General features: G+C 37.0%; 1 protein-coding gene across 9 annotated transcripts in view; it reads left to right on the forward strand.

Annotated features, from left to right (window-relative positions):
• LOC116088822 (solute carrier organic anion transporter family member 6A1-like) overlaps positions 1–20826 on the forward strand; it is a 108771-nt gene that overhangs the window by 60288 nt on the left and 27657 nt on the right. For 6 of the 9 annotated variants that reach the window (XR_004118027.1, XM_031368536.1, XM_031368540.1 and 3 more), the window contains exons 8-9: positions 3136–3352; positions 9502–9655. Coding sequence is in view for 8 of the 9 variants with exons in the window: in XM_031368536.1 (XP_031224396.1) it covers positions 3136–3352; positions 9502–9655 (371 nt within the window). In the remaining variant the exon portion in view is untranslated. The remainder of the gene's footprint in view (positions 1–3135; positions 3353–9501; positions 9656–20826) is intronic. The other 3 variants (XM_031368537.1, XM_031368539.1, XM_031368541.1) reach the window with 2 other exon arrangements.

The raw sequence follows: 20826 nt of genomic DNA on the forward strand, positions 1-20826 counted from the left end.
ACCAAGTGACTCGGAAAGCTGCTAGCTTTGTGTGGGGCCTGGAACAGGAGAAGGCTCTTCAGCAGGTCTAGGCTGCTGTGCAGGCTGCTGTAGCACTTGGACCATATGATCCAGCAGACCTGATGGTACTTGAGGAGTCTGTGGCAGATAGAGATGCTGTTTGGAGCCTCTGGCAGGCCCCTGTAGGTGAATCACAGAAGAGACCCTTAAGATTTTGGAGCAAAGCTCTACCATCATCTGCAGACAACTATTATCCCTTTGAAAAACAGCTTTTGGCCTGCTATTGGGCCTTATTGGAAACTGAAAGTTTGACAATAGGACACCAAGTTACTATGCGACCTGAACTACCCATCATGAGCTGGGTGCTATCAGACCCTTCAAGTCATAAAAGTAGGATGTGCACAGCAGCAGTCAATTATCAAATGGAAGTGGAATATATGTGATCGGGCCAGAGCAGGTCCTGAGGGCACAAGCAAGTTACATGACGAAGTTGCTCTAATGCATTCCACTCCTGTGACAATGCCATCTGCTGCCAAGCATGCGCCTATAGCCTCATGGGGTGTTCCCTATGGTCGTCGGACTGAAGAAGAGAAGACTAGGACCTGGTTTACTGATGGCTCTGCACGTTATGCAGGCATCACCCAGAAGTGGACAGCTGCAGCATTACAACCCCTTTCCAGGACAACCCTGAGAGATACAGGTGAAGGAAAATCTTCACAGTGGGCAGAACTTCGGGCAGTACACATGGTATTACAGTTGTTTTGGAAGAGGAAATGGCCAGATGTATGATTGTTCACTGACTCATGGGCTGTAGCCAATGAATTGGCTGGATGGTCAGGGACCTGGAAATATCACGATTGGAAAACTGGTGAGAAAGACATCTGGGGAAGATGTATGTGGGTAGATCTCTCCAAATGGGCAGAGCATGTGAAGATATTTGTGTCCCGTGTAAATTCTCACCAAAAGGTTACTTCATCTGAGGAGAAGTTAAATAATCAAGTGGATAAGGTGACCTGTTCATTGGGCAGTCAGCCTCTTTCCCCAGCCATCCCTGTCATTGCTCAATGGGCACATAAACAAAGTGGTCACGGTGGCCAAGATGGAGGTTATACTTGGGCTCAACATCACGGACTTCCACTCACCAAGGCTGACCTGGCTACAGCTGCTGCTGAATGCCGGATCTGCCAACAACAGAAACCAACACTGAGCCCCAGATATGGCACCATTCCTCGAGGTGACCAGCTAGCAACCTGGTGGCAGGTTGACTACATTGGACCACTTCCTCCATGGAAAGGACAACATTTTGTTCTTACTGAAGTAGACACTTATTCTGGTTATGGATTTGTCTTTCCTGCACGAAATGCTTCTGCCAAAACCACCATCCGTGGACTCATTGAATGGCTTATCTATCATCATGGTATTCCACACAATATTGCTTCTGACCAAGGAACTCACTTCACAGCCAGAGAAGTGAGACAGTGGGCCCATGATCATGGAATCTACTGGTCTTGCCATGTTCCCTATCATCCTGAAGCTGCTGGTCTAATAGTTAAAGACACAGCTACACTGCCAATTAGGTGGCAACAGCATGGAGGTCTGGGGCAGAGTTCTTCAGAAGGTAGTATATGCTTTGAATCAGCATCCAATATATGGTACGGTTTTCCCCATAGCCAGGATCCATGGGTCCAGGAATCAAAGGGTAGAAAAGGGAATAGTTCCACTCACTATCACTCCTTCCTTCTAGGAAAATTTTTGCTTCCTGTCCCCACAACTCTAGGTTCTGCTGGCCTAGAAGTTTTGGTTCCAGAGGGGGGAGTTCTCTTACCAGGAGCCACAACAAACATTCCATTGAACTGGAAGCTCAGACTTCCCCCTGGTCATTTTGGCCTTCTAATGCCCTTAAACCAACAAGGTAAGAAAGGAATAACAGTGTTAGGAGGAGTGATAGATCCAGATTACCATGGAGAAATCAGATTGCCTCTTCACAATGGAGGTAAGCAGGATTATGTCTGGAGTGCAGGAGATCCCTTAGGGCATCTCTTAGTACTTCCATGTCCTGTGATTAAAGTCAATGGGAAATCACAACAGCCTAATCCAAGCAGGATGACAAAGGATGCAGACCCATCAGGAATGAAGGTATGGGCCAATCCTCCAGGAAAGAGCCAAGACCTGCTGAGGTGCTTGCTGAGGGGGAAGAAAATACAGAATGGGTAGTAGAGGAAGGTAGTTATAAATACCAGCTAAGGCCACGTAATCAGTTGCAGAAATGAGGATTATAAAGTAATATGAATGCTGTCTTATTTTGTTCCAATTTCTTTAACATCAATTGGTATTTAATTTGAGACATTAAAAGAATGTTCCCAAGGGACATTGCCCCATTGTAAATTTACAAATGTGTTTGTGATTGTACGAGGAATAGTTATACCATGTTAGGCGCATTCATGATTTTGTTATTGTTTCATGTAGACATGTGATATTATTTGTGTCAAGTTGACAAGGGGTGGATTGTAGTGGCTATTCCTGGTTGTCAACTTGACTATATCTGAAATGAACTACAATCCAGAATTAGAAGGCTCACCTGTGGCCCTAATCTGGAGGCTGAGAGATACAAGTTTCTGACCTGAATCTTGGCATGGAGATCTTGAGGTATAGTGGCTATGAATCCCAGAAGATTAAGATAGGAAGATCTATGAGTTCAAGATCATCTGGGATTAAAGGTGTGGTGGCACACACCTTTAATCTGGGCCACACCTTTTGCTGGAGACCTATATAAGGACATTGGAAGAAGGAAAGCTTGCTCTGCTTTGTCTTCTTGCCTTGTGGGACTGAGCAACTGTTGGATCCCTGGACTTCCATTCACAGCTGCTGCCGACCATTGTTGGGAGTTGATTGTTGGGAGTTGGACTACAGACTGTAAGTCATCAATAAATTCCTTTACTACATAGAGACTACCATAAGTTCTGTGACTCTAGAGAACCCTGACTAATACAGTTGTATATATTAAAATACCCAGATTTATTCAAATACCACATCTTGGTTTCTTGTCTCTTGGTTTGTTTTAAAATCTATGCTAGACTAGAAGGAATGTTATTAATGTATAATTTTTTATAATTCTCAACAGCTTATGTTTAACAGTGTTTTATTTTCCCTTCTCAGGAATATTTATAATTCCAGCATCTATCATTGGCATTTTTCTCGGAGGCTATATTGTTGACAAATTGCAAATGAATATTAAGAACAAATTGAAATTTATAATGGCAGTATCTTTATTATCAGTTGTGCTTTTCCTATTAGTGATTTCTGTGGATTGTAAAACAGCAAATTTTTCTGGAATCAATGAAGATTATGATGGGTAAATATATGTTTGTAGATTATATACATTAGATATAACTGAAGAGATAATTTCTATACTAATGATTCGGTAACTGTATAATTAAATAACATTGAAATATAAAATATTTTTCCTTTTTATATTAAGAGTACATATAGAGATATATTAGCTTATCATGTATTTATTAGTGATTTATGATCAAAACTAGAATTTTGTGTTAGGGTATGCATCAAGTAACAGATTTTACTAAAATATCTATAACTTGGTTTGAACTTGTGTTCTTGAACCAATCGGTCTTTCTTGGAAACATCATAGAATACATTTGAAGTATATTTGAGCATGCAGATAGACATTTTATATTAAATATCCAAAGTTCAAATGGCTTGGCATGAGTTCATATTAAATATTGGATAACATAAAAGCAAGTGTAATCAAGGGACTGATAAAGTGAAATGATAATAGCACTTTCAAATACAATGGCAGAGAATATTACAAACCACTATTCAATAAATGCTACTAGAGTGGATCACAAAGTTATAAAACATGGTTTTAACATCACTTCATTTTTTAAATTTTAATTTTCTTTTGTTGTGTTTTACATATTCATTTTATATCCTGCTCACTGCCCCTCCTTCCAAGTCACTCCATCCCACAGTCTTTCCCACATTCCTCTTTCTCTTCTCCTCTGACCAGGTCAGGACCTCCCTTGGTACTCATCAACCCCTCTTCTTGGCATTACAAATCTCCATGAGGCTAGGTAATTCCTCTCTCACAGAGGCAACACATGGCTGCCCAGCTAGAAGAACATACCCCATGTATGGGCAACAGCATTTGGGATACCCCTGTTCCAATTGTTCTGAATCTACATGAAGACAAAGCTGCACATCCACTACATATGTGCAGGGAGACCTAGGTCCAGCATGGGTAGGTTCTTTGTTTGGTGAACAGTACTCTGAGAACTCCAAGGGTTCATGTTAGTTGATTCTGTTGGTCTTACTACAGAGTCCCTGTCCCCTTTGGGGGCACACAATCCTTCCTCCTGTTCAGCCATATGTGTTCCAAAGCTCCATCCATTTTTAGCTGGGAGTATCTGTATCTGTCTGATTCAACTGCTGGGTGGAAACTCTTTCAGCATAACATGCTACTGTCTGCAAGTGAGTACATACCATGTTACCTTTTTTGTGTCTGAGTTACCTCACTCAGGATGATATTTTCTAGTTCCATATAATTCCCTGCAAATATTCATGAAGTCATTTTTTTTAAATAGCAGAGTAGTAATTCATTGTGTAAATATAACACATTTTCTGTATCCATTCTTTTCTTGAGGGATATCTGTGGTTTTTTCCAGCTTTTGGCAATTATAAAACAGTCTGCTATAAACATAGTGGAGCATCTTTTGTGTTTGTGTCCAGTAGTGGTATAAGTGATTCATCAGGTAGAACTATTTGCAATTTTCTGATGAACTGCCAGATTGATTACTACAGTGATTTTACCAGCTTGCAGTCCCACCAGCAGTGGAAAAGTGTTCCTTTTCCTCCACATCCTGGCCAGCATCGGCTGTCACCTGCATTTTTGATCTTAGTCATTTTGATTGATGTGAGGTAGAATCTCAGGATTGTTTTGATTCTCATTTCCCTTACAACTAAGGATATTGAATATTTTTAAAGTGCTTCTCAGTCGTTCAAGATTCTGCAGACTCAGAATTCTCTGTTTAATCTGTACCCCATTTTTAATAGAGTTATTTGGTTCGCTGGAGTCTAAATTCTTGAGTTCTTTGTGTATCTGTTTTTATGTTGAGATTCTTAAACCACTTGGACTTGAGTTTTGTGTAGGATAATAAATATGTATCTATTTGTATTCTTCTGAAGTTTAGACATCCAGCTAGAGTAGCACCATTTATTGAAGATGGTTTGATAGTTCCAATGCACAGTTTTGGATTCTTTTTCAAATATCAAGTGTCCATAGGTATGTTGGTTTATATATCTGACTTGGATTTCATTTAACTGATTAATGTGTCTGTTTCTGTACCAGTACCATGCAGTTTTTATCACTATTGCTCTGTGGCATAGCTTTAAGTCATTGTAGTACAGCAGAGGCAATTCCTCTGGAAGTTCTTTTATTATTCAGGATTATTTTGGCTATCCTAAATTTTTTGTTTTCTATATTAAGTTGAGAGTTGCTCTTTCAATGTATATCAAAAGGGTTGTTGGGACTGTGATGGAGAAAGCATTTAATCTGAAGATTGTTTTTAGTAAGATGGACATTTTCACTAGGGTAATCCTACCAATCCATAATTGTGGGAGATCTTTCTGTTTTATTATATCTTTTTATTTCTTTCTTCAGGAACTTGAAGTTCTTGTACTATAGATCCTATACTCAATTGCTTAGAGTTATACCAAAATATTTTATATTACACATGTCTATTGTAAAGGGTTTTGTTTCCATACTTTCGTTCTTGACCCACATGTCATATGTATAAAGGATGGATGCTAAACTCTAGGAGTCAAGTACTCTTCTAAAACCTAACCATGGAGTGTAAAAGAGAGATTAGAAAATATACAAAAAACTTGTTTCTGATCATATAAAACATTTAAGAGTTGTATATTAATAATGAGAACTGGCATAACAAAAGCTGGACAAATAATATGAAACAATAATTTCATCAAATAATGCTTACAAATACATGGAAAATATGCAGATAGAAATTAATTCACGTCCATTAGTCACTAGGAAACTGCCCCATATCAGAATGTGTAAAGCAATGCAATCATACTCTTACAAAGTAATGTGGAGAACAGTTGACGCTCCTACATACTGCTAACAGAATTTCAACCAGGAAATGAGGATATCCCTGCATGTCTCATGAAATTAGAGAAATGAACCGCAAAGTGGTTAGAGTAAAGCTGCAGTTCAGGTTGATCTTGTCAACCTGGATCAAACTCTGGGGAGTCTGATGCCATTGTGTCTCTTCTCAAATTTTATACCCAAACTACTGATATGCCAGCCTTTCCAACATCTGTTCACAGAACTCAAACCTCAAGTACATCACAATAAGTTTTACCATTCACTATACCCTTTCTATATTCACAATTCTTCTTCAGTATTGTCTTTCTCTCAAGTTAGGTCAGTTTCTTTTCTCAGTGCATCTCTGTCCTTCATGCGTTAATTTCTGCATCAGCTCAGTTAACATATGGCTGCAATCTTGCTGCTGTGTTTTAGGTGTTACAGTTCTGTCAAAATGTAGTCATGTGCCTCCAGAAAGCAATCTAAATGCAGGATCAGATCCTCAGAAGTGATAAGCAGATAAGATGATTTCCAAATAGATTTAGCCCCCAAGATTTTAAATTTGTTTGTTTAGTTTAACTACCACAAAAGCTAAGTACTAACTTAAACATTAATTAGAAAAGCAGGAGAACAGAATGTCCTTAATAAATTGAATGACCAATACCTCAGTAAATTTAATCAGCATCAGCTTAGGTGTTTTACCACTTAGTTTTATTTGTTCCTGTACTTGAAGTAGAGCTCTTTTGATTTTTTATTCAGAAAGACACTGATATTGAGTTATTCCTGGTATGAGGAGAAATTTTCTCCTGAAAGCACCTTTATATTGAACCATTCTTGCTTTGAGGGGGACAAAGAACAAATAAACAAAAAAACTAAGCTCATGTTGCTGGTGATGAGCTCTACCTGCTTGGAACTCAGGTGTTGCTGTTCTATACTGTTATGCTCTGACAGGAAGGACTGATAGGAGGCAGGCCGCAGGAGAGCTTTTGAGTTCTGGTGAGATCATAAGGGGGGAGAGCCCTGAACCTCTGTAGCTGTCCTGGTAGCTAAGGAGCATTGTAGTACATTCTGCCTGCCTTGCCAAGGTGTGTCTGACAGAAAACTATATCACATATATATATATATATATATATATATATATATATATGTGTATATAAGCATATGTATATATATAACTTATATACATATGTATATATATATATCAATCTATCTATTATCTATCTTTCTATCTACCTGTCTATCTATCTATCTATCTATCTATCTATCTATCTATCTATCTATCTATCTATCTACTTATCTACCATCTATCTGAATTCAAAAAAAAATACATTTGACAGGATTTTTTTTTCCTCTCTTATGGGCAATTTTCATATTTAGTTTGACTCTGAATGTCTTGGACTTCTGGATCTTAAAAACATTTTCAATAATTGTAAAAAAAAAAAATGATTTTGCACAAAGACTGGGAAGTTAGAACCATGTTAGTACCACTCTTCCAAGAGTGGAGAACCCTTTTCTGTGAGAGCCTCAAGTATCCTAAAACCCTAATATCAATTTAAAGATTTTTTTCTAACATTCTCAAAGGATCTTGTGCTTCATGATTTGGACCAGTGGAGGAGGACTTTGTAGGTGTCACAGGAGGGAGAAAAATGAACTCTTAAAGAGTTAGAATGAAACAGATTGACTTCCTCAACCTGGATCAAATTTCAGTAGATCTAATGTTAGGCTGTTTAATATCAGCATATTAAAATACAGCATTTTGAAGGAAAGTTCATTGATTTAATAAATTCACCAGTGCACAAAGAAGCATAATTCCATTGAAACTAAATTCAGGGTCTCTGTGATTTATCCCAAGAAGATGAGTTATAAAGATAGACTGCCAGTACTAGCTTATGGATAAAGGAAGAATCTACAGTAGTCATGAGCTCATATATATATGTACAAATATATATAGATATATATGTATATATGTATATTGGAGAGATTATATAAGCTACTCGTCACCTGTGGAGCTTTGGAGAGCTCATGGTTGTACAGGCAATATAAGGATCATTTACATTACCTTTAGTCCTGGCTGAGAGAGATGACTATAGCCAGCCCCCAAAGATAATGTAGAACAAATGGCTATTAGTCACTTCCAACTTGAAGATTTCTGGATGAAAGGAAAGATAATATGTCCAATCCTTTGAGAGGAAAAAAATCTGTGTGTTTAGTATTTCTGCTTTCCCTGGTGATCTGTAGTCACAAGAACTTTTGTGCTCCTAACAATAAAGTAATCTGGAAAAGTGACAGTTTTCTGAAAAAAAAAAAAGAATTTTTTTAAAGGTAACTAGAAAGGTGGTTTCGTGTTTAAAAGCACTTCTTCTGTATCTGGAGGTCCAGGTTTGGTTTCCAATACACACATGGAGGATCATAACTGTATTATTCTCTAGACCAAATAAATCCAATGGCTTTCCTTTGCCTCCTTGGGTGCTGCACTTACATGGTACATATACAAACATGTGAGAAAAACACACGCACATAAAATAATCCTGACATAGTTACATTAACAATTTCATACTACTTCAATATTTTCCTTTTACTACACAAGACTCATGAAAACATATGTTCCTAAAAGAACAAATAAAGGTCCTTAATGCAAAAGAAGCAAGGAGAATATAAGTATCATGTCATTACTTTTGATAAAATCTCAACAGATAAACAGGAAGAGAGTACTAATAAGTAATGATGCATAAGTAATTAAGTAGTAAAGTGGTAAAGTAGATCTTTGAAGGGGGAGGGTATCAACCAATTTTAGGTGGTTATGATTTTGTTTGTTAAAGACTCTATTAAAAATTTTATTAAAGCATAAAAATAATTCAAATGGTACGTATTTTAAGATATATATACATATATATATATCATACTATTTCAATATTTTCCTTTCTTTTCCTATCTTAAAATATATATGTATATATATCTTAAAATATGTACTGTTTTAATTATATATATTATATATGTATATATAATATATATATAGTCAATGTGTCTGTGTATTAGCCTGCATGTTTGTTTATGTACTATATTCATGCTTTGTGTCTAGAGAAAGCACAAGAGGACACCCGTCTCCCTGGTATTGGAGTTACAGATGGTTGTGAACTAGCTTGTGCATGTTGGCAATGGGATTTTGCTTCTCTGAAAGAGCAGGATGTATTCTTAAGAACTAAGCCATTGCTCCAGGGCTATCAATTGGCATACTCATAAATGTGTATTTATGATGTCTCTGTACCTTAGTAAATCTATGAAAAAAAATCTCAAAAGGTATAGTTATGTACTGTGTGGGTTCCTTGATGTACACATTAGCAGTTTAAATGATGGTGTTATAACTGTGTTTAATCTCAACTTCACAGGCTTGGTATAATTGGAAACCTCACAGCTCCATGCAATGCACCTTGTGGTTGTACAACTTCCTTATATAAACCTGTATGTGGACGAGATGATAAACAATATTTCACTCCCTGCTTTGCAGGGTGCAGAGCTACTAAAAAACTAACATCGGAAAAGGTATATTTTCTTATTGCTTCTTCCTCTCCAGTAACATGCATAATTTATACATGGTGACTACATTTTACTCATAGGACTCTAAAATTTTACTTAGTTTTCCTTACTTTTAATTTTATCCACATGGAATTAAAACCTAATTTTTGTTACCAAATTCCCTTTCAGCAGCATTCACTGAACTTTGGTGACAATCTTTCACAACCAGTGCTGAGTCAATTTTCTTTCAAATGTGCCTTCAGCTGAGATTCAATGAACCTACTCTACATATCCCTGATATTCCCTATATTTGCTCCACAGCAACTCAGATATTGACATTGATTTTTTTAAATGGGGGTTTGCAAATCCAGTGCTCTACCACGGAGTTACTCTCCAGTTCCTAGTTTTTGGATTGTGCACCAGACTCTCTCTCTCTCTCTCTCTCTCTCTCTCTCTCTCTCTCTATATATATATATATATATATATATATATATATATATATATATACATTATGCATTTCAAAAACATATCTGACATTATAGAAAACTACAAGCTATAGAGAAGTCACATGAATGGAGAAATATGACGAGTTAATGGAAAACACTAAAAAGCCATTACACACCTCATGGCGGTGAGGTGAATGGTCCTACTTCCAGTAATGTTGCCAATACCCAAAACTAATTTCCTTTCTCTTAGTCCTTGTTCTGTTGTAGAGAACAATAGCTTATTGTACCACTAACCTGAATTAGTGAGGTTCTCTTATTTTAATTTTGTATGTATGCATGTTTTAATGTATGTATGTGTTTTTCTGTGTGTGTGTGCATGTGTGTGGGTGTGTGTGCATGTGGGAGTGTGGACGTGCACATGGGAAGGATGCCTGTGCATACATAATGGTATTTGTTTTTCCAAAATGGAAGAAGTATTCAACTAGAAAGCCTATACCTAAACCTAGTAAAAGAAACACACAGCAAACAAGTCGGCAGCTTAAAACTACATGGAGAAAAGCTTGAAGCAATCTCATGAAAATAAGCAACTACACAGGCTGGCCACTCTCTCCCTACCTATTCAGTATAGTACTCAAAGTCCTAGCCAGAGCAATTAGACAACAAAAGGTCAAAGGAATCTGAATTGGAAAGAAAGGAGTCAAAATATCATTATATGCAGATGCTATTATAGTGTATTTATGTGACCCAAAAAATTCACCAGAGAATTCATAGACAAAATAAACAACTTCAGCAAAGTGGTTGGATATAAAATTAACTAAAAAAAAAAAAAATCAGAAGCCTTTATTTACTCAAAGGATAAATAGAGTAAGAGTAAGAAAGAAATTAGAGAAATGAAATCCCTCACAATAGTCAAAAACAATATAAAATCCCTTGGTGTGACTCTAATCAAACAAGTGAAATATCTGTATAACAAGAACTTCAAGTCTCAGAAGAAAAAAATCAAAGATCTCAGAAGCTTGAAAGATCTCCCATGCTCATAGATAGGCAGGATTAATACAGTAAAAAGGCCATCTTGCCAAAAGCAATCTATAGATTCAGGGCAATCCCCATCAAAATTTCACCTCAATTATTCATAGAGTTAGAAAGGTCATTTTGCAAATTCTTTTGGAATAACAAAAAACCCAAGATAGTGAAAACTATTTTCAACTATAAAAGAAATTCTAGGGGAATCACCATCCCTGAACTGAAGCTGTACTACAGAGCATTAGTGATAAAAAAAAAAAAAGAAAAACCTGTAAGGTATTGGTACAGAGACAGGCAGGTAGATCAATAGAATAGAATTGAAGACCCAGAAATAAACCCAAACATCTATGTTCACTTGATCTTGACAAAGGTGCTAAAACCAGGCAGTGGAAAAAAGACAGCATTTTTCAACAGATGGTGCTGGTTCAACTGGAGGTCAACATGTAGAAGAATGCAAATCCATCCATTCTCATCTCCTTGTCCAATCCTCAAATCCAAGTGGATCTAGGACTTTCAAATGAAACCAGATACACTGAACTAATAGAAGAGTAAGTTTGGAAGCCTTGGACACACGGGCACAGGGGAACATTTCCTGAAGAGAATACCAATAGCTTATGCTCTAAGATCAAGAATTAACAAATAGGACTTTGTAAAATTGCAAAGCTTCTCTAAGGCAAAGGATACTGTCAATAGGAAAAACACCAACCAACAGATTGGGAAAAGATCTTTACCAATCCTACATCCAACAGTGGTCTAATATCCAATATGCATAAAAAATTCAATATATTAGATTTCAGAGAATCAAATAACCCTATTAAAAATGGGGTACAGAGTTAAACAAAGAATTCTTAACTGAGGAATACCAAATGGCTGAGAAGCACCTAAAGAAATGTTCAACATCCTTAGTCATCAGGGAAATGCAAATCAAAATGACACTGAGATTCTACCTCATAACAGTCAGAGTGGCTAAGAATAAAACTTCAGGTGACAGCAGATTCTGGTGAAGATGTAGAGAAAGAAGAGCACTCCTCCATTGATGGTGGCTTTGTAAGCTGGTACAACCACCCTGGAAATCAGTTGGAGAAAATTGGACATAGTATTACATGAGGATCCATTTATTACTCTCCTGTGCATGTATGCAAAAGATGCTCTAACATATAATGAGGACACATGTTCGACTATGTTCTTAGCAGCCTTACTTCTAATACCCAGAAGCTGTAAATAATCCAGATGTCCCTTAAGAGAGGAATGGATAAGAAATTGTGGTACATTTACACAATGGGTTACTATTCAGACATTGAAAAACAAGGAATTTATGAAATACTTAGGTAAATGGATGGAATAAGAAAATATAATCCAGAGTGAGGTAACCCAGTTACAAAAGAACTCACATGTTATGCACTCATTGATAAGTGTACATTACCCCTAAAGCTAAGAATTCCCAAGATACAATTCACAGACCAGTAGAAGGAAGACCAAAGTGTGGATGCTTCTTTCCATGGGAGGGGAAGGAAATGTGCAAGAGAGGAAATATGGAGACAAAATGTGGAGTAGAGACTGAAGGAAAGGCCATCCAGGGATTTCCCCACCTGGGGATCCATCCATATACAGTCACCAAACCCTTACACTATTGTGGATGCCAAGAAGTGAATGCTGACAGGAGCCTAACATAGCTCTCTCCTGAGAGTCTATGCTAGAGCGTGGCAAATACAGAGGTGGATACCTGCAGTCAACCATTGGACTGAGCATAGGGACCCCAATGGAGGAGTTAGAGAAAGGACTGAAGGAGCTGAAGGGGTTTTTGACCCATAGGAAGAACAACATCAAGTAACCAGACACCCTAGAACGATCAGGAAATTAACCACCTACTAAAGAGTATACATGGAGGGTCCCATGGCTGCAATCACATATATAGCAGAGGATGACCTTGTCCAGAAGTAATGGGAGAACAGGCCCTCAGTCCAGTGAAGGCTCAATGTCCCAGTCTATGTGAATGCTAGAACAGGGAAACAGGAGTGGGTGGTGGGTAGGGGAGCACCCCCATAAAAGCAGATGTAGGGGGTTGGCATAGGGCATTTCCATGTGGGAAACTGAGAAAGGGAATAACATTTGAAATGTAAATAAAGAAAATAGCCAATAAAAAGAAGAAAAGGTGGGGGAAGGAATTAGGTAAATAGAGTACTGATCAGCAAACCATGTCTGATGTCATTCAACAGGATCAGTCTGCTTTGAGTTGTGAGGCAGTGTTTCACAGGCTTGGAGCCCTCCCACGAAGGGTAGGGTACCTGGCCCCAAGTCTCCAGTGAACAGCACATTTCTCAATATGCAGCAGTGGGTTTACAAGCACACCATCATGGCAGGATGTGGTGTGGGTGCCATTAGAACACCATTCTTGACACCTCACAGAATTGTTACTGCTGCATGTTTCATGGCTGTTATCTATGTATTCAATTCTTTACTTTTTATTGGAACAAAATATGAATGTAGGTACTAAAAATCAAATCATGTCTTACTTTTCCTCTGTTTCCTAATATTTGTGAAGAAAACAGAGCAATAAATAGTATATTTACTGGTTTGTAGACATTATATTAACATGCTTACTAGCATTTATTATTTGATGTCATAAGATTTTTTAACAAGCATTAGTATGAAAAGATGATATTTATAAAAATTCAACTCCTAAAATGTTACATATTAAAATATGATTTAAGTCTTTAAAGTATGGGAGAAATGTAAATAATTAAAAGCACTATTTGTTATAGTTGTTAATCATCTAACATGCCTAATTCATTAACTAAATTTTTTCGTAAGTGTGATTATTTGGACACAATTTGAATATGTCCCACTAAAGTTTATGTATCAGAATATTAGTCCACAGTGGATGGATCTAGAAGATGATTGGATCCTGTAAATGTGAAGTCAGATTGGAGGCAGGGATAACTAATTGTTTGCTCTAAGTTTTGGTTTTCTTTTCTTTAATTTTTATTGGTTCTTTGTGAGATTCACATCATTTACCCCAGGCCTACACATCTCCTTGTCCCCTGCAATATGCCCTCTGGCCTTGCAACCTCCACCTCAAAAGAAATTACAAAGCACACAAACAAAATAATGAACAAAACCAAGCATAGAAAACATCTCATTGTGGAAACTGAAGTTGTCATAGTGTGTCCCATTGTGGATGCCTCTGTCCATCTTCCCTGCACTTGTTCTTTGCAATGAGTCACTGGTCTGGCTCAAGGTCTCTGGCTTCTATATATCATCAGTATTGGACCCTTGCTGGGACTACACCCTGTTATGGTTATTGCTCTGTATCATGTAATTCCTGCAGCTTTGATTCAGCAGCACTGGCCCTTTCAAATGGTCCATCAGTTCACACATGATATAGATTTGAGGACAGGCCAACACAAAGCTCTGGATTTGGGTCTAGCTCATAGATAAACTGGTCTCCCTGTCAGCTTTTCCTTATCCGAACACCAGGGCCAGCTCTAAAGCACTGCTCCAAACTAGCCGACAAAGTCCCAGCATTGGCAAGAGGCTGGGTCAGTTCTACTTTCATGCCCTCAGGGATGGCTCACCCTTACCTATGCCTCTAGAGTCATCTCAACTGTGGTCCCCAGTCAAGGCAAGGGCTTTCTCTCTTAAATATTGCAGTCAGGGCTAGGCTGGACCAGTTACCCTCGGTGCTGGGTCACCACTACCTTTGCTGCCATCAGGACAAGATCTAACTGTGTTGGCCCTGTAAGCAGCACAGTGTGCTTTTGCAAGAACTATGTCCAGTGAGAGGCCAGTCTACTCTCATGACCTCATACCAGCTCAACTGATGACTGCAGGTGTCAAGGGCTCAAGGCAGGAGAGCATCACCCCTGCACATGTGCCCCCCTCAGAGTAGATGAGTGGCCGGCCAGCTCTCCTTACCTCTGGCCTTTAAATTCATGACACTCAAGATTCCACCACCAGGGTTAGCTGTTCTCTGAGATGTTAAACACAGTATCAATACTGAACTCTTCTATTTGGGAAATCGTGCTTAGGGAAAATTCTACACAAGGAATTCTTTATAATTTTTCTTCTATTTCTACAATGCAAAATTAATTCACAATGAATATCAAGTATAAAATGATTTCACAAAATATCTATACAAGTTTATGATAGCATTTGATAATTAAAAGGGTGGAAATAAAATATTTGCACGAAGAGTATAACTGCCAGAATTTTATAAAAAACAATTATCTGTAGGCAAATGTCTGTGTTGGAAATAATAGCTGTGAAGCAACATTGATAAAAACAGTATGGTTATACAGATTCGTTATGAATGGAACAGCGGAATGAACACAATCAGACTTAACTTGAGATGGGAAGGAACTAAAAACAAAATAATTTTTATAAAACTAAAGAGAAATGATACTTTCAGTAAAATTTAAAAATCTTCTTTCCTTCATATTAATAATTTGAACATTGGGCTTCTTGAGACTACATCTTATATTTTGTAAAAAAAAATGCTCACAGTTTTTGTATATTTATGTAATAAAAACCCTTTTGTTTTTCTTTAAGATCCGATATATTTAATTGGATCTTATATTTCTATGTGTGATATAGTATTAGTTTCTTCCTGTCTGAAGAATTTCTTCATCATTTCTTAAATGTATTCACTAGGCATGGATGCTTGGTTGCATGTTCTTCACCACATCTTAGCAGTTGAAATACACACTTTTAGACTTTGTGTACTGTGATAAATACCTGAGAGAAACTATTCGAAAGAAGAATGGTTTTTGTTCCAGCTTTCAAATGACAGTCCATTGTAATTTGCATGCATTTGTTAAGTCTATGGAGGGTCACTGATGTGGATCAGGGCTCCTCACATTACTGCATTCAATAAGGACAGGGGAAACTGGTGTGTGTGCCTGGCCTAGCTGACATCTAGCACTTTTATTTTCTTCCAGTCACTTTGTATTAGGCATAGTGCTCACATTCAATTCCACAAATTAATGTCTGGTTATGATCCCAAATATACACAGGCCAAACTGTTAATCAAAATTCACCAACACAAAGCTTTAGTATATGGTCTCTCCCCAAACATTTAGAATTTTTTCTTTGTGCTTTCTTTAGTATCATAGATATAATTTTCATTTTATTCATTTTTTGTTTGGAATAACCATGTATTTTGAGTCTGGATCAATATCTATCATGTGCTAACCATCTCTAGCAACTACCAATATACTTTTGAATTTGAATAATATTGTCATGATCTCCCTATTCTAAGTTCAGAACCTTGCATAGACAAAAATCTGGGTTCAGGCCCAAGCTCTGGTCTGACTAGAAACTCTGAAAAGAGTGACTTGTAAATCCTCCTGGTTTCTCTAAGCTGGAAAGTAATAAAATCTGTATTTGTTTAATAGATTTACTCAGAGGCAGTTTTAGCTTATATCCACTACTCAAATTCTTTAACAGACAAACCCCTTTTCTTCAAGGCCAGCAAAATAGAATCATAGGTTGCCTGTGTCGACTGGAAAATGCCTGGTGCAGTTTGAAGCTCACCTTGTCAGTTGAGGTTCAATCAAAGTAGTTTTTTTTTCCATCGTTACACATGTAATATACTATATAAGAGAACTAAAAGTCACTGATTCTTTTCCATAGGTATTATGAAGTTATGAATAACTGATGGAAGGAATCATCACAGCAATCTTGAATAACTTTCCAGCACAGAAAGGAGGGGACAGCTACACTGTGCTATACCTTTTAATATTTCCTATAGGTTTCCAACTCTTTTACTTAAAAAGAAAAAAAGATTCTTTTTTTTTTTTAAAATAAACCCTGCCCAGTTTCCTTTCCCTTCACTCCTCCCAGTTCTCCCTATTTTTCCTCTCCCATGGATCCAATCACATTGTTTCCTCTTTAGAAATGAGCAGACTTTTAAGAGGCAAGATTCAAATAGTAGTAAACAAGGTACAATAAGACAAGGCAAAAGCCCTTATACTGAGGCTTAGACAAGGAACCGAAGAGGAAGCAAAGAGTCCCTCCCACTCTTATTAGTACAATGAATACGATAAGGTTGTCTGGCCATAACATGAGCAGCATGGAAGCTGGTGCAGACTCAAGCAGACCCTAAGCTTGCCATTTCAGTCTCTTAGAACCCATGTGAGCCTGCATAGGTGATTCAATGGTCCAAATTCTTTTGGTATCTTCCATCCTCTCAGACTATTGCAATTTAATCTCTCCCTCTACTGTAGTGTTTCCCTATATCCCAGTACAGTGACAGAATGAGTCCTCCAATTTAGACTTTCTCTCTCACACAGAATATCTGGCTGAGGTTCTCTGCACTACTCCTATTTACTGATGAAGGGGGCCTCTCTGATGGCAACTGGTCAAGGCACCAAACTAAGACTAAACTATAACATAATATCACTAGGAAACTTGTTTTTCTCAGCCACTCATATTTGGTTCTAGTCTAGGTCTCTGGACTATCTAATGTTCAGGTCTTGGGCATCCAGGCAGTGTTGGCCATAGGCTCTCTCTACTGGCATGGGCCTCAAGTTAAACAAAACATTGGTTAGCTACTACCACAAGTTCTGCACCATCATTGCCCCAGCACATCTTGATGACAGGACTGAAGAATGCAACCCAGCCTCACCACTGGAAGCCTTGCCTTGTGACAGTCAAGTTCAGATACCATATCTTCCATTACTGGAAGTCCTCACTAGGGTCATCCTCACAAATTCCAAGAATCCTCCACTGGACTAGGTTTCCAAAACACCCCTAGTGCATCCCAATTCTAGCTTTGTCTCCCCAAACTGTCTTCTTCCACTTCCTTCCCATCTGAATCCTCTTGCCCCTGTCTTCATCTGTAAACAGTTTATAAACAAAATTTCTTTGGTTCTCCTTCTCAAGTAGATCAAGGAATCGGCCCTAGAGTCCTAATTTTTATCTAAACTACCAGGGTCTGTGGATTGTAGATTGATTATTATTTGCTTAATGCTACTATCCCCTGATAAATTAGTACATAACATATTTCTCCATCTTGTATGGGTTACCTCAGACATGTAGGGTTTTTTTAGTAATATTGGCAAACAAATTTCATGATATCACCTTTTTTAACAGCTCAGATATTGTGTAAATGTGCCACATTTTCTTTATCCTGTTGACTATTATCTAGCTTACTTGCAATTTCTGGCTATTATATATAAACCCACATTGAACACAGTCGAGCAATTTTCCCTGTGGTAGACTGGAGCATCCTTTTTGAATTATTCCTTTTAGTGATTCAGACAGAAGAAATTTTAAAGTTGTTTTGATATGCATTTCCCTGATGGCTAAGAATGTTGAACATTTCTTAATGTGTATCTCACCCATTTATGGTTCCTTTACTGGAAATCCTCTGTTTAGATCTGTACACCATTTTTTATTGGATCATTTTGTTTTTTAAGCCTAATTGAGTTGCTTATGTACTCTGAATAATAGAACTTTATTGGATGTGGGGCTCTTAAAAAACTCTTCCAGTTCTTTAGGCTTCTACTTTTTGGTTTCTTTTTTCTTACATAAATGTTTTAGTTACATGAAGTGCCATTTATTAACTGATGATCTTAGTGACTATACTATCAGTGTTCTGTTCAGATGTAATGTGTCTTGTTTTATGTAGAGATCTTTGATCCAGTAGGATTGTTCACTGATGATATTTTAATTTTTCCACTGTGCATTTCTGCTTTCTTTGTCAAAAATAAGGTGTATGTCATTGTTTGGATTCATGTCTTGGACTTCAATTTGATTCAATTGATAAGTGTGTCTTTCTTATACCAAAAGCATGCATTTTTTATTTCTATAGCTCTGTAATACAATTAAAATCAAAGGTAGAGATACCTCCAGTGGATTTTTTATTTATCAGTACTATTATAGCTATACTCTGTTGTTGTATTCCCATATGAAGTTGAGAACTGATTTTTCCCTGTTCTATAAATAATTCTCTTGTACATTTGATGGGGATTGCATTAAATATGTAGATTTCTTCTGATAGAATTGCCAGTTTTTACCATGGTAAAAATGTTAATTCTACTGATTTGTGAACATGGGAGATTTTTTCATTCTTTTATATTTTCATCAATTTTCCTTCTTAAAAACTTGAAATTCTTAACACACAAGCTTTTCACTGGTTTGGTTAGAGTTACATCAAGATAAGTTATAGTATTTGTAGCTATTATAAGATGTTGACTCCTTGGGTTTTTTTCTCTGCCAATTTGTCACTTTGGACATATGAGGGCTCTTCTCTTTGTAAAATTAATTTTATACCCAGCTATTATGCTGAAAGTGCTTATCAAGCTATAGAAAGTTGCTAGTGGAATTTTTCAGATTGCTGACATATACTATCATATTATCTATAAATTCATATGCATTATGCATTGACTTCTACCTTTCTAATTTGTAACACCTTGATCTCCTTCCATGAATTATTGCTCTAGGTAAGACTAAAATATTCTATTGAATAACTAAGAAAAGAGTGCACAACCTTGTCTTGTTCCTGATTTTAGTGCAATTGCTTTGAATTTCTTTCCATTTAAATTGATGATGGCTATAGGCTTGCTGTAAATTGTCTTTGTTTTATTTAGGTATACCCCTTTTATCCTCAAACTCTCTGGATCTTTTGTTATGAAGGGTGTTGGATTTTGTCAAGTATTTTTGTCATCTAGTGAGATATATCCTACCACACTCACATCTCTGGGATGAAGGCTAGTTGATCATGATAGTTGATCATTTTACTGCTTCTTGAATTTAGTTTCCAAGTATTTTGTTGAGTACTCTTATGTCTATCTGCATAAGAAAAAAATCATGGCCATTTTTCTTTAATTCTTGGGTCTTTATTTGGTTTTGTTATCAGGGTAAGTCTAGACTCAAAGAAATGAATTGGTCTACATTCCTTCCATTTCCAGTTTGGGCAATAATTTGAGGAGTATGGGAGTTGATAATTCTTTGAAAGTCTTGGAAAATTCTTCACTAAATATATATGTGCCTTTTTTTTTTTTGGTTTGGGAGAATCTCAATGATGGCTTATTTTTTTTCACCTGAGGTTAGGGTGTTATAGGTCTTGTATGTATGTGTGTGTGTGTGTGTGTGTGTGTGTGTGTGTGTGTGTGCTTGAATGTGTGCATGAGTGCTTGTGCTCATGTGTGCTTATTTGTGTTTGTTCCTCCTCAAATTGGCTTACAATTGCTTCTCAATGCTATTACAAAATTTGATCCTGATACAATGTTTCTACTCTGCTTAGTAAAAATCAATTGTGTACATGATTATATACAAAACCAAGTTTTAACATAATTACACCATCTTCATAGTCAGATTAATGTTGATACTTCAAGTCTAAGATAAAATGTAATTCATTAATAAAATGAATAATTTTATTACCTTTAATTTCCTTTAATATATATTGGCACCCAGTAATAATGCCTTTAATATATATTGACATCCAGTAATAACGAAACTTACATAAGTGACTAATATTTCTGAAATTTGTAGACCTTTGCCTTATTTACAATCATATTCCCACAAGCACATGTGATTTACTGGCAAGTAAAATATCTCAGACTTTTCAAATAATTTTCAATTTATAAGTAATGTAGAGCAGGTTTAGCATAAGAATATTCATTAAAAATAGGCTTTCTATGCTCAGTATGATGGCATATGCCTTTATTCCAGTACTCTGTATACAGAGGCAGACATAACATCTGTGAGATCCACGCTATGTAGTAA

This window comes from Mastomys coucha, unplaced genomic scaffold, assembly GCF_008632895.1.
Source record: "Mastomys coucha isolate ucsf_1 unplaced genomic scaffold, UCSF_Mcou_1 pScaffold14, whole genome shotgun sequence".
NCBI classification, from domain to species: domain Eukaryota; kingdom Metazoa; phylum Chordata; class Mammalia; order Rodentia; family Muridae; genus Mastomys; species Mastomys coucha.